The sequence below is a fragment of the Ovis aries genome, chromosome 2 (assembly GCF_016772045.2).
Source record: "Ovis aries strain OAR_USU_Benz2616 breed Rambouillet chromosome 2, ARS-UI_Ramb_v3.0, whole genome shotgun sequence".
Lineage (NCBI taxonomy): Eukaryota > Metazoa > Chordata > Mammalia > Artiodactyla > Bovidae > Ovis > Ovis aries.
In genome coordinates this window covers 53,273,876-53,287,018 of record NC_056055.1, presented here as the reverse complement: position 1 = coordinate 53,287,018, position 13,143 = coordinate 53,273,876, and the positions used below count along the sequence as shown (strand labels likewise).

The following is a 13,143-nucleotide window of genomic DNA, read 5'->3' as shown; positions in this document are numbered from 1 at the left end:
CTGTTTACTGATATTCATGTATACTCTTGTTGTTGCAGATATCATCAGTCTGTTTTTATCTTGTACCTTCTGGTGATTTGAGCAAAAATGGCATGATTTTCCAATAAGCTCAGAAATAATAAACTCAGAACAACTATTACTTTACAAAAAACAGAAAGGAAGACTTTCTTGCATATCTGTAGGCCTAGTTTCAGGTGAAGAGAAAAACAGTTGGATTCTTGCTTACAGCTTAGTTGCTTGTATTCTTAGTGCTGTGTTCTTAGCTGTACCCAGTCTGGAATGGAGTTTGTCATGTTGAATTGGGAGCGGGGTGGGTGGGGAGGGATCTTGGTTCAAATACACCACTTAAAGTTGTAGTTGATTTTCTTGAATATCTCTTAGGACCATTTCTAGAGACTTTCAGTTCAGTTCAGTTGCTCAGTCGTGTCTGACTCTTTGTGACCCTATGGACTGCAGCATGCCAGGCCTCCCTGTCCTCCAACTTTTCCACTCTCCTCTTTAAGTTTCATCAAAAGGCTCTTTACTTCCTCTTCACTTTCTGCTATAAGGGTGGTATCATCTGCATATCTGAGGTTATTGATAATTCTCCCTACAGTTAATTGCAGCTTGTGCTTTATCCAGCTCCACATTTCGCATGATGTATTCTACATATAAGTTAAATAAGCAGTTGTACTCCTTTCCCAATTTGGAACCAGTCCATTATTCCATGTGCAGTTCTAACTGTTGCTTCTTGACCTACATACAGATTTCTCAGGAAGCAATTAAGGTATTCCCATCTCTTGAAGAATTTTCTGCAGCTTGTTGTGACACACAGTCAAAGGCTTTAGTGTAGTCAGTGAAGCAGGTGTGTTTCTGGAATTCTCTTGCTTTTTCTATGATTCACCAGATGTTCTCAATTTGATCTCTAGTTCCTCTGCCTGCTCTAAATCCAGCTTGAAGATGTGAAAGTTCTCAGGTCACGTACTGTGAAGCCTATCTTGGAGAATTTTGAGCATTACTTTACTAGTGTGTGAGATGAGTGCAATTGTGCAGTAGTTTGAGCATTCTTTGGCATTGCCTTTCTTTGGGATTGGAATGAAAACTGACCTTTTTGAGTCCTGTGGCCACTCTGTGTTTTCCAAATATGCTGGCATATTGAGTGTAGCACTTTCACAGCATCATCTTTTAGGATTTGAAATAGCTCAGCTGGAATTCCATCACCTCCAGTAGCTTTGTTTCTAATGATGCTACCTAAGGCCCACTTAACTTCACACTTCAGGATGTCTGTTCTAGGTGAGTGATCACACCATTGTGGTTATCTGGGTCATTAAGATGTTTTTTTTTTTTTTTATAGTTCTTCTGTGTATTCCTGACTTCCCTGGTGGCTCAGATGATAAAGTGTCTGCTTACAATGTGGGAGGCCCGGGTTCAATCCCTGGGTCAGGAAGATTCCCTGGAGAAGGAAATGGCAACCCACTCCAGTATTCTTGCCTGGAAAATCCCATGGACGGAAGAGCCTGGAAGGCTACAGTCCATGGGGTCGCAAAGAGTCGGACACGACTGAGCGACTTTCTTTCTTTCTGTGTATTCTTGCCACCTCTTCTTAATATCTTTTGCTTCTAGAGACTTTAAATGGTATTTTTAAAAAGTATATTCAGTTTCTCTAGGAAATAGATCTGTGGAGCTCCTCACACTGTCATGCTAGAAATTGGTCAGTCCAGTTCTCATTGCATTTTAAGCAAGCATTCCTCTTTCAAAACTGCATCATTATATTGTGTCATAGGGAGAAATATACATTTCTTTCTAGATTTTATTTCATGAGAACACTTGGATAGTTTATTTTGGTATCTATAGTATTTGCTTGGCACATAATAGGTGCCCAATTAATTTTTTTGAATAAACATTAAGGTAGAATCTCAGATAAGTGTCTTTGTGAGTTGATGTAAATGTGCTAATACGGTTTTGTCTCTGTGATAACCATGTTTGGGATATAGTTTTTAAAAACCTAAAGGGTCCTTCTTAAGGAAGAGTTTGGCTTGTAGCATGCCATATTTCAGCAAAGGAATTTTCCTTTGGATAATTCAGAAACCTATGAAATATTCTATTAAATTTTATACCATCATCTTTTAAAAATGCTAACTTTTAGTTTTTAAAATCATATTGTAAGTGCAGAAAATACAGGTGTACAAAAAGACAAAGATTTCTTACAATCTCATTTACTAGATATTTTTTTACATATTGTGTTTTTTCAATATAGGTATACAGTTTTTCCTATAAAATGGCACTGTATATTATTTTGAGCTGTTTTATATACTAATTACATAATTATAATATTAATGTTATATAAAATGTGTTTCAGTGTATGAATGCACAATAATAGCAAAAATAGCATTTGTTGATCAGTAACTGTGTGCCTGTGGGTGTATCCTGCTGCTGCTGCTGCTGCTAAGTCAGTTCAGTTGTGTCCGACTCTGTGCGACCCCAGAGACAGCAGCCCACCAGGCTCCGCTGTCCCTGGGATTCTCCAGGCAAGAACACTGGAGTGGGTTGCCATTTACTTCTCCAATGCATGAAAGTGAAAAGTGAAAGTGAAGTCACTGAGTTGTGTCCAACTCTCAGCGACCCCATGGACTGCAGCACACCAGGCACCTCCATCCATGGGATTTTGCAGGCAAGAGTACTGGAGTGGGGTGCCATTAAGCATTTACATATGTTATCTCATTTAATCTTCACTTTAGTCCTCTGAGGTAGACCCAACTATTAGTTCCATTTCAGAGATGAGGAAACAGAGGCACAAAGTATTTAAATCTTTTGCCTGAGATCATTTGGGTAGTTAAGTGGTAAAGTTAATTTTGAGATGATTTGGCTCCAGAGCCTGGGCTTTTAATTTAAACTAATATATATTTAACCACTCCTCTTGTTGGGTACTTTGGTTGTTCTAAGTTTGTACTATTAAATAGTACTGCAATAACCATCCTTGTAGCTCTATATTTGTTCTTCTTAAAACTATTTTGAGCAGTGAGGCAGTAATACATGTACCATGGTGTAAAAACTACCCAGTAAAAATTAGGTCTCCCTCACAAATCAGTTACCTTTCTTCGTTATAGGCTACTACAGTTAATACTTGTGGATCTTTCCAGGCTCAGTCTTTGAATCTATAAGCATATATCTAAATCCCATCTCCTTTTGAAAACACAAATAGTACATATTCTAACACATCCGCTGTCTTTTGCTGTTTTCTACTTAGCAGTGTATGTATCGTGGTGAATTGTTTTACATCAGAACATACAGACCTGCAGCACAGCAGCCCTGCCTCCCCCTCACTTCCTTTTAACGCATGCAGAGTACACTATTTTATGGATGGGGAGTGCTGAACAAATTAGGTAGTAAATTACTTGAAGGTTTTATTGTAAGACTTTGAAATAGTGTCACCAGTTGCTGAAGAGTAAGTAGTTTGAGGGGAAGGAGGTGAAATTTTGCCTAGGAAGGACAAGGGCTGTATTTGATTCCTTCTTGTGGACTACTAGAAAGTGTACCTGTTTAAATGTCACCAAAGCTGACCTGATCCATATTTTGTCTCAGACTGATTTCTCTTTTGTGCTGAATATATGGATATTTGATGTTTTTAAAAGATGTTTCATTTTTTGGAAGTTGTTATATTCAATCTTAAATATATAGAAAAAGGCTATGTGTATCATTTTTCTTTGCTCTTTTTTTTTGTTGTGGTAGAATACACATAACATAAAATTAAGTACCTCAGCCATTTAAGTTATACAGTTCAGCAGTGTGAATACATTCATAATGTTGGGCAGCTGTCACCACTATTCATATCCATAGCTCTTTTCATCTTGCAAAACTAAAGCTTTCTGCCCATTAAACAATAACTCCCCATTCTCCTCTGCCCCTAGCCCCTGGCAACTGCCATTCTTTTTGTCTCTGATTTGACTACTCTAAGTACCTTGTATAAGTGGAATCAAAGAGCACTTGGCTTTTTTGTGTGTAACTGGTTTATTTCACTTAGCCTAGTATCCTCAAGGTTTACCTATGTTGTAGCATATATCACAATTTCCTTGCTTTTTAAGGCTGAATAGTATTTCCTAGTATGTGTATATCACATTTTGTTTATCTATTCATTCATTGATGGATACTTGGGTCGCTTCCACATTTTAACTATTGTGAATAATGTTGCTATGAACATTCGTATTTCTGCCAAAAAAACTGGGATTTTTAATAGCAACTATGTTGAATTTATAATTGCTCTGGGTCTTATTGACATCTGCATGATTTTAAGTCTTCTGATTCGATGGGAATAATGATATATTATTTCAGCTTTTGTGAAGATTCAAGATAATGTTCATGGCAAGAACATGTAAAATTAGTCCATCACTACCACCCTTCTAACTTAGATCATTTAATAAAGTATTATCTACCTATGATTAAATTATTAACCTGGTAATGTGGCTTCTTTTTTTCTGATAGATATCCCAGAAGAGGAAGCTAGATATTGGACCTACAAATTGGAGCAAATCAATGCCTTGGGACCTGACAATGAGGTAGGAATTGTTTTTACAATGTGAAAGTGGAAGTCACTCAGTCGTGTCCGACTCTTTGTGACCCCATGGACTCTACAGTCCACAGAATTCTCCAGGCCAGAATACCGGAGTGGGTAGCCCATCCCTTATCCAGTGGATCTTCCCGACCCAGCAATTGAACCAGGGTCTCCTGCGTTGCAGGCAGATTCTTTACCAGCTGAGCCACCAGGGAAACTTACAATGTGAAGAGTGTCTGTTTAGAACACTTTAAGGGAGTGACTCGGGAACATACTAAAGAATGAAAGAATTTAAACTGTATTAAAGAAAACAATGTAGCTAGAAGATTGCCTGTTATTGGAAAGATCTATCCATTTTTTCTTTTCTTCCCATTGTTCCCCAGAAGTGGCTGAATTGGCACTAGTCTGACTCCAGACTGTTGGGGAGCAAGCTTATACTAGGGAATCTGTCCTCTTGCGACACAGATGGGGAAGGCTTTTTTCCAGCTCATTCCCAGATTTTTGGATATGTATCCTTATTTACGTGCTGCTGTTTGGACTACCGCATTGCTTAGTTCCGCTGTCCTAACTTATTTCCAGAGATGAGTTTGGTGCACAGAATAGAACACAGTCAGCTCAGTCTGGGCCATTAGGAACGGGGAATGTTTTTGTTGGTGGTAGTAGAGGGAAAAGGTAAGTTTTTTACTTAGGACATGCTGGGCTGTTAGAGCATTTGTCTTATTAGACAGAGGTAGAATTTGGAGTTGTTGTTTTTGAGTCTCTAAGTCAATTCCGACTCTGAGACCCCATGCACTGTAGTATGCCCGGCTTCCCTGTCCTTCACCAACTCCCAGAGCTTGCTCAAACTCATGTCCATTGAGTTGGTGATGCCATGCAACTATCTCATCCTCTGTTGCCCCTTCTCGTCCTGCCTTCAATCTTTCCCAGCATCAGGGTCTTTTCCAATGAGTCAGTTCTTCACATCAGGTGGCCAGAGTATTGGCATTTTAGCTTCAGCACCAGTCCTTCCAGTGAATATTCAGGGTTGATTTCCTTTATTTTATTACTATTTTTTTGTATTTCTTTTTTAAAACTTAAATTTATTTATTTTAATTGGAGCTAATTACTTTACAATATTGTATTGGTTCTGCCACACATCAACATGAATCCACCACTAGCGTACACATGTTCCTCATCCTAAACCCCCCTCCCACCACCCTCCCCATACCATCCCTCCGGGTCGTCCCAGTGCACCAGCCTCAAGCATCCTGTATCAAACCTGGACTGGCGATTCATTTCTTATATGATATTATACATGTTTCAATGCCATCCCCCCAAATCATCCCACCCTCTCCCTCTCCCACAGAGTCCAAAAGACTGTTCTATACATCTGTGTCTTTTGCTGTCTCACATATCGTTACCATCTTTCTAAATTCCATATGTATGTGTTAGTATACTGTATTGGTGTTTTTCTTTCTGGCTTACTTCACTCTGTATATATACTCCCTGGTGGCTCAGACGGTAAAGTGTCTGTCTACAATGCAGGAGACCCGGGTTCGATCCCTGGGTTGGGAAGATCCCCTGGAGAAGGAAATGGCAATCCACTCCAGGACTATTGCCTGAAAAATCCCATGGACAGAGGAGCCTGGTAGGCTACAGCTCATGGGGTCGCAAAGAGTCGGACACGACTGAGCGGCTTCACTTCACTCACTCTGTATAATAGGCTCCAGTTTCATCCACCTCATTAGAACTGATTCAAATGTATTCTTTTTAATGGCTGAGTAATACTCCATTGTGTAAGCTTTCTTATTCATTTATCTGCTGATGGACATCTAGGTTGCTTCCATGTCCTGGCTATTATAAACAGTGCTGTGATGAACATTGGGGTACATGTGTCTCTTTCAATTCTGGTTTCTTTGGTGTGTATGCCCAGAAGTGGGATTGCTGGGTCATAAGGGAGTTCTATTTCCAGTGTTTTAAGGAATCTCCACACTGTTCTCCATAGTGGCTGCACTAGTTTGCATCCCCACCAACAGTGTAAGAGGGTTCCCTTTTCTCCACACCCTCTCCAGCATTTATTGCTTGTAGACTTTTAGATCACAGCCATTTTGACTGGCATGAAATGGTACTTCATTGTGGTTTTGATTTGCATTTCTCTGATAATAAGTGATGTTGAGCATCTTTTCATGTGTTTGTTAGCGATCTGTATGTCTTCTTTGGAGAAATGTCTGTTTAGTTCTTTGGCCCATTTTTTGCTTGGGTCGTTTATTTTTCTGAAATTGAGCTGCAGGAGTTGCTTGTATATTTTTGAGATTAGTTGTTTGTCAGTTGCTTCATTTGCTATTATTTTCTCCCATTCTGAAGGCTGTCTTTTCACCTTGCTGTAGTTTCCTTTGTTGTGCAGAAGCTTTTAATTTTAATTAGATCCTATTTGCTTATTTTTGCTTCTATTTCTAGTATTCTGGGAGGTGGGTCATAGAGGATCCTGCTGTGATTTATGTCAGAGAGTGTTTTGCCTATGTTCTCCTCTAAGAGTTTTATAGTTTCTGGTCTTAACATTTAGATCTTTAATCCATTTTGAGTTTATTTTTGTGTATGGTGTTAGAAAGTGTTCTAGTTTCATTCTTTTACAAGTGGTTGACCAGTTTTCCCAGCACCACTTGTTAAAGAGATTATCTTTTCTCCATTGTATATGATTTCCTTTAGAATTTGGAGTGCGAGGGTATATTTTTGTGGAAATGACTGGTAAGCAACCTCCTGACAGAATCTGAAGCTCAGGATTGGATGAAGTCAGGCATAGAGTTTGGATTTATTAACATATTTGTAGCAATTGAAGTCATAAGAATAGAAAAACAGACTCAGGTAAAGTATGTAGAAAGAGTATTGAAGAATGGAGACAAAACTTTGGGAAACATCAAAGATAGAATCTTGAGAAACAAGGAAGTCTGAGGAAGAGCTGCCTAAAAGAGAGTGCGTGCTAAGTCACTTCAGTTGTCTGACTCTTTGCGACCCTATGGACCATGGCCCACCAGGCTCCTCTGTCCAAGGGATTTTCCAGGCAAGAGTACTGGAGTGAGATGCCATGCCTTCCTCCAGAGAACCAGAAAAGGTTTTCAGAACAAAGAAAAATAGTTTTAAGGCGGAAATTCTTGACAGTATGAAGTATCACGGAGAGTGATTTGATGAGTCTGTTGGTTTCCCAGGGCTGCCAAAACAAAGTAACACATACTGGGTGACCTACAATAACAGAAATATATTTTCTCATGCAGTTCTGGAGGCTGAAATTCTGACATCAGTTTTGGTGGGATCAATTTCTCCTGGAGGCTTTGGGAAGAAGCCGTTCCATGCTTCTCTTCTAGTTTCTGGTGCTTCCTAGCAGCCTTTGCTGTTCCTTTGCTTATCAAACACATTATTTCAGTCTCTGTCTCCATTGTTACATGCCTTCCTGTGTTGTCTGCCTGGCCTCATAAAATAGTCTCTCTTTTTGTATCTATATTCAAACTTCCATTCAATTTTTGGGGATAGTAGTCATTGGATTAACTTGATTACATCTGCAGGGAGTCTATTTCCAAATAAGGTTGCATTCGTAAGTACTGAGGCTTAGGAGTTCACAAAATATCTTTCTTTTAAAAAAATATTTATTTGATTGTGCCAAGTCTTAGTTACTGCATGTGGGATCTAGTTCCCTGACCAGGGATTGAACTCAGGGCCTCTGCATTGGGAGTGTGGAGTTTTAGCCACTGGACCACCAGGGGCGTCCCCACAACATGCCTTTTTGAAGGACACAATTCAACCCACAATGAGTTAACTCAAAGATGAAGAAGTGGGACAAGTGTGAACTACTCTTTTCAGGGTTTTTCTTTACCTTATCTAAATCCTTAGTAGGCTTTCTGTTATTAAAGCTGCATAACTTTTCTCATATCCAAGCCAGCACCCTAAATTTTCTTCATTGAAAGCTTCAGTCTGCCTTCTCCCCTTGGTAAATGCCAAAATCCACTCTATCGTTATATTCACTTTACCCTTTGTATTTCTCTTTTCCCAAACCCTGCATGTGGAGTACTATACAGTTTTCAAAACTTTGATCTTTGTTTTCCTAGTAAAGAGATGCATTGCATTTTTTATTTTACAGGCTGTACTTTATGTAGAATCAGATGAAGGGGTTAAAACGATAAAAAAAAAACAAACCCCAAAATGTAGCATACACAATTGTAGAATTTTCCAAGTTGTAGAAATGATGGTTCTTGGTCTATAGTTTCAGCTCTTGAGTTTTTTGCTTTCTGCTTCTCTTCTAGTATATGGCGCTCACTGAGTTTGTTTTCTTCATCTGTTCCTAGGCCTCCCTGTTTTTTTTTTTTTTTATTAAAATGCAGTTCACATAGCATATAGTTACCACATTTAGTAGATTTTAGTATATTCAGAGTTGTACATTTATCACAATTTTAGAGCATTTTCATTGCCCTGTAAGAAGCCCTGTGCCCTTAGCTATTATACTCTAATCCTGGGAGTATCCTTCTCAGACCTAGGTAACCACTAATCTACTTTCTGTCTGTGTACATTGGCTTATAATAGATATTCATATAAATGGAATTATACGATATATGATCCTTTGTGACTGTCTTCCTTTACTTGACATATTTTCAAAGTTTCTTCTATCTTGTGGCATTTAACAGTACTCTGTTCTCTTCCATTGCCAAATAGTGTTCCCCTCTATAGCTATGTACTATGTTTTATTTATCCATTTGTCAGTTAATGAACACTTGAGTTGTTTCCATCTTTCTGTTAATATGGATAATGCTTCTGTGAACATTCAGGTGTAAGTTTTTGTTTGGACATATACTTTTAATTCTCATAGGTATATACCTGGGAATAGAATTGCCAGAAAAGATGGTAACTTATAGTTAACAGTTTTAGAAACATCCAGATTGTTTTACAAAGTAGCTATACCAGTTTACATTCCCATCAGGGCTTTATAAGGGGTCTAATTTCTTCATATCTTTGCCAACATTTATCTGTCTTTTTGAACAGCCCTTCTAGTGGTTAAAAGTGGTGTCTCATTGTGATTGTTAGTTTGTTTATAGGCTGTTTTTATTATCAAAAGTTTTGAACATGAAAAATATATAGAAATAACTCTTCCCTCTTTTAATGGAGTATTTTAAAACAGATCCCAGACATCATCTTCTCTCACCCACAAATACATAAGTGTCGCAGTATACATCATTAACTTAAGAAATAATTGCAGTGCCTTTAACACATTGAATTTAACCATAATTTCTTACTAGTTTGAGTTCAGTTTTCCATTAGTGTCTCAAAGATGTCTTTTCACAGTAGATATATTCAATTCAGGATGGTTTCCTCTTCTCTCATTTGTTCTATAGAATTCCACACATTCTGGATTTGGCTGATTATGTCCCCGAGATCTTATTTACCATGTTTCTCTATCCCTCTTATTTTTTTAAACTGAAAAACTATTAGTAGTTTGAGGATTAGATGGAGATTTAGATTGACGTTGTTTTTTGGTTTGTTTTGAAGGCAGATTGTGTCTTGCCTCAGTTTTAGTGATGGTAGAATTAAACAGTGGATTCCACTTGATGTGAGTCTATTTCATCTGTTATAAAGTGATCCCACCAGCCTTTTACCTAATGGTTTTAGCAACAAATAATGATGATTATTTTATTAGGGTTGCACAGTGATGTTTTTCTAATTATATCACCTCTTCAACATTTACTAGCTATGATTTGTCTATAAAACAGAACTTTCTCTCACCTGATATTTGGTTCACTTGAAATAAAGTCTGTGTAAGAAAAACATTCCCTTTAGCAGTTTTCAAATTAATGAGCTGGTGCATAAGCGGCTTCTCAAGGTGACCTGTGCATTGTTTTCCTTTTTCTAATGGCATATCATTATCAATTTATGAATTTTTATGTATTTCTGTTTCAACCCATTGCAGTCTTTGCTCTTTTTGATACTAAACTTGTCTCATCTTTGATTATTGGAAGCTTCTTCTTTTCTTTTCTCTATATTTATCATGAAAAAGTTTTAAAGGAAAATGTAAAAGTTGTAGGAGTGGTAAAATGAAACCTATACACTTATCTCCAAGATTCAGTGATTATCAAAATTTGGTCAAACTCACTGCAAAATCATTTTAAAAACACAATGTTGAATCTTATATTTTTTCCCCTATGGTGTGCAACAGTTCCCATGCACAGCAGGGAACTCTTGGGTCAAGACTGGCCCTGGAATCTACTACTTGAGCTTAAATGCGTCACTGTTTATTACTTTTTCTACTCATGGAAAATTAGGTTTTCACTATTATAAATGCTTCTGTAAACATCTCTGAGTCTGTTTCTCTATGCTTATGTAAGGGAGATTCTCTGGGTATATACCTGGAAATAGAATAGCTCTGTTGGGGCATGTGCTCTATGCAACATTATTAGATGTTGCTAAATTGTTTGCTAAAGTAATTGTGCCCATTTATATTCTAGTTTTCCTCTTCTCTATATTTTTACTAATACTTATTATTGTCAGATTTTAAATTTTTGCTAATCTGCTGGGTTTAGAGGTTTATAATTTAAATTTGCATTTCTGTCTTAACTTAAAAAAATATATTTATCTATTTTAAATAGAACAAAGGTGAATATTTTTAATGATAAAAGGTACAATTCACAAAGAAGATAGACATCATAAACCATTAGACACCTTAACAACAAAGAAACATACATAAAGTAAGTATCATAAGAAATAGAAAAGAAAAAATATATAATCATAGTAAGACATATTTACATTTCTCTGAGAATATTTTACCAAGTGCAGAAAAAATAAAAATAGGAGCATCTTGAATGATGCCATTAATAATTTAAATATAATAGATTTATATTTAATTAATTTATATTAACCATATCCTATAAAAATATATTTAAAATTTTGTATCTCATAGGTTGTTATTAGATGTCCATAGGACATTTAGAAAAACTGGCAAAAAGATAAACATTACAAAATTTCAAACAGTAGAATTATTTTTGTGTGTGTGTGATTCAGTTATACATATTTTTGAAATTATTTTCCATTATAAGTTATTATAAGATATTGATTATAGTTCCTGTGCTATACAGTAAACTTTTGTTGCTTGTTGCATGTTTATTTTCTTAAGTTAGAAATCTAGCATTCTATTCCTACAAGTGGAATCAAAATGTCATACATTTTTTTACTTAGGCAAAAATTCATGTTTCTAAAATATATATTTTATACATATTATATATATGTATACAAAAGCTTTTCTACTGTGCTTGATAAAGGCTTGAGAAAGAACATCCCAAAAAAAGTGAAGAGATGGAGAAATTGGAGAAAATAAACTAAATGAAATGGAATCACTGAATATGAAATAGAAAATGTGAAACAAACTAGATAAAAGTAAAAGATCCTCATTAAGTCCATTGTTTTTAAACATGGCTGCTCATTAGAAACATATCTGGAGCTCTGTCAAAAAAAAAAAAGCAGTACCTAGACATTTGTATTTTTCAGAAAATTCTAAGATAATTCTGATATGCATATGAAATTTAAGAAGTGATTACAGATTTTTCTGTTAGGCGGTTATTTTGGTGATATAGAATTCTATAATTTTTCTGTTGACCAATCATGGTACAATGGTATTAAGTGGGTGATAATTACATAATCACAATAGTAAAAGATATTTATCAGTTTTAACAATCAATAGGAGAAGGCAGTGGCACCCGACTCCAGTACTCTTGCCTGGAAAATCCCATGGTTGGAGGAGCCTGGTGGCCTGCAGACCATGGGGTTGCTAAGAGTTGGACACGACTGAGCAACTTCACTTTCACTTTTCACTTTCATGCATTGGAGAAGGCAATGGCAACCCACTCCAGTGTTCTTGCCTGGAGAATCCTAGGGACGGGTGAGCCTCATGGGCTGCCATCTCTGGGGTCACACAGAGTCGGACACGACTGAAGTGACTTAGCAGCAGCAGCAGCCAGACAAAAAATAAAAGATAATTACAGTTGCAAGCCATAATGGAAACATGATTAACCTAACAATATAAGATAATTACATACAATTTGGGGGGTCAAGCAGAGTGACGTGGTAAGTGGACGTGCATACATGTACATGTTTTCTTCTGCTCAGCCAGTCTGTGTCTTTTGGTTGGTGCATTTAATCCATTTACATTCAAGGTAATTTTTGATGTGTATGATCCTATTACAGTTGTCTTAATTAAAAATAAATGTTTTGAGGTTAGTTTTCTGTAGGTAAGGCTTTTCCTTCCCTTGTTTTCTGACTAGAGAAAACATTTGTTGTAAAGCTGGTTTGGTGGTGCTGAATTCTGTTAACTTGCTTGTCTGGAAAGCTTTTGATTTCTCCATCAAATCTGAACGAGAGTCTTGCTGGGTCAAGTATTCTTGGTTGTAGTTTCTTCCTTTTCATCACTTTAAGTATATCATGCCATTCCCTTCTGGCTTGTAGAGTTTCTGTTGAGAAATCAGCTGATAGCCTGATGAGAATTCCCTTGTTTGTTATTTGTTGTTTTTAGTATTTTATCTCTGTCTTTAATTGTTGTCAGTTTGATTACTGTGTGTCTTGGTGTGCTCCTCGTTGGGTTTATCCTGGCTGGGACTCTCTGTACTTCC

General features: G+C 37.0%; 1 protein-coding gene across 5 annotated transcripts in view; it reads left to right on the top strand.

The window, feature by feature from the left end:
* Nucleotides 1–13,143, top strand: part of UNC13B (unc-13 homolog B) — a 219,448-nt gene that overhangs the window by 63,228 nt on the left and 143,077 nt on the right. For all 5 annotated transcript variants that reach the window (XM_042243292.2, XM_042243290.2, XM_060409307.1 and 2 more), the window contains exon 6: nt 4,459–4,532. In XM_042243292.2, the coding sequence (XP_042099226.1) occupies nt 4,459–4,532 (74 nt within the window). The remainder of the gene's footprint in view (nt 1–4,458; nt 4,533–13,143) is intronic.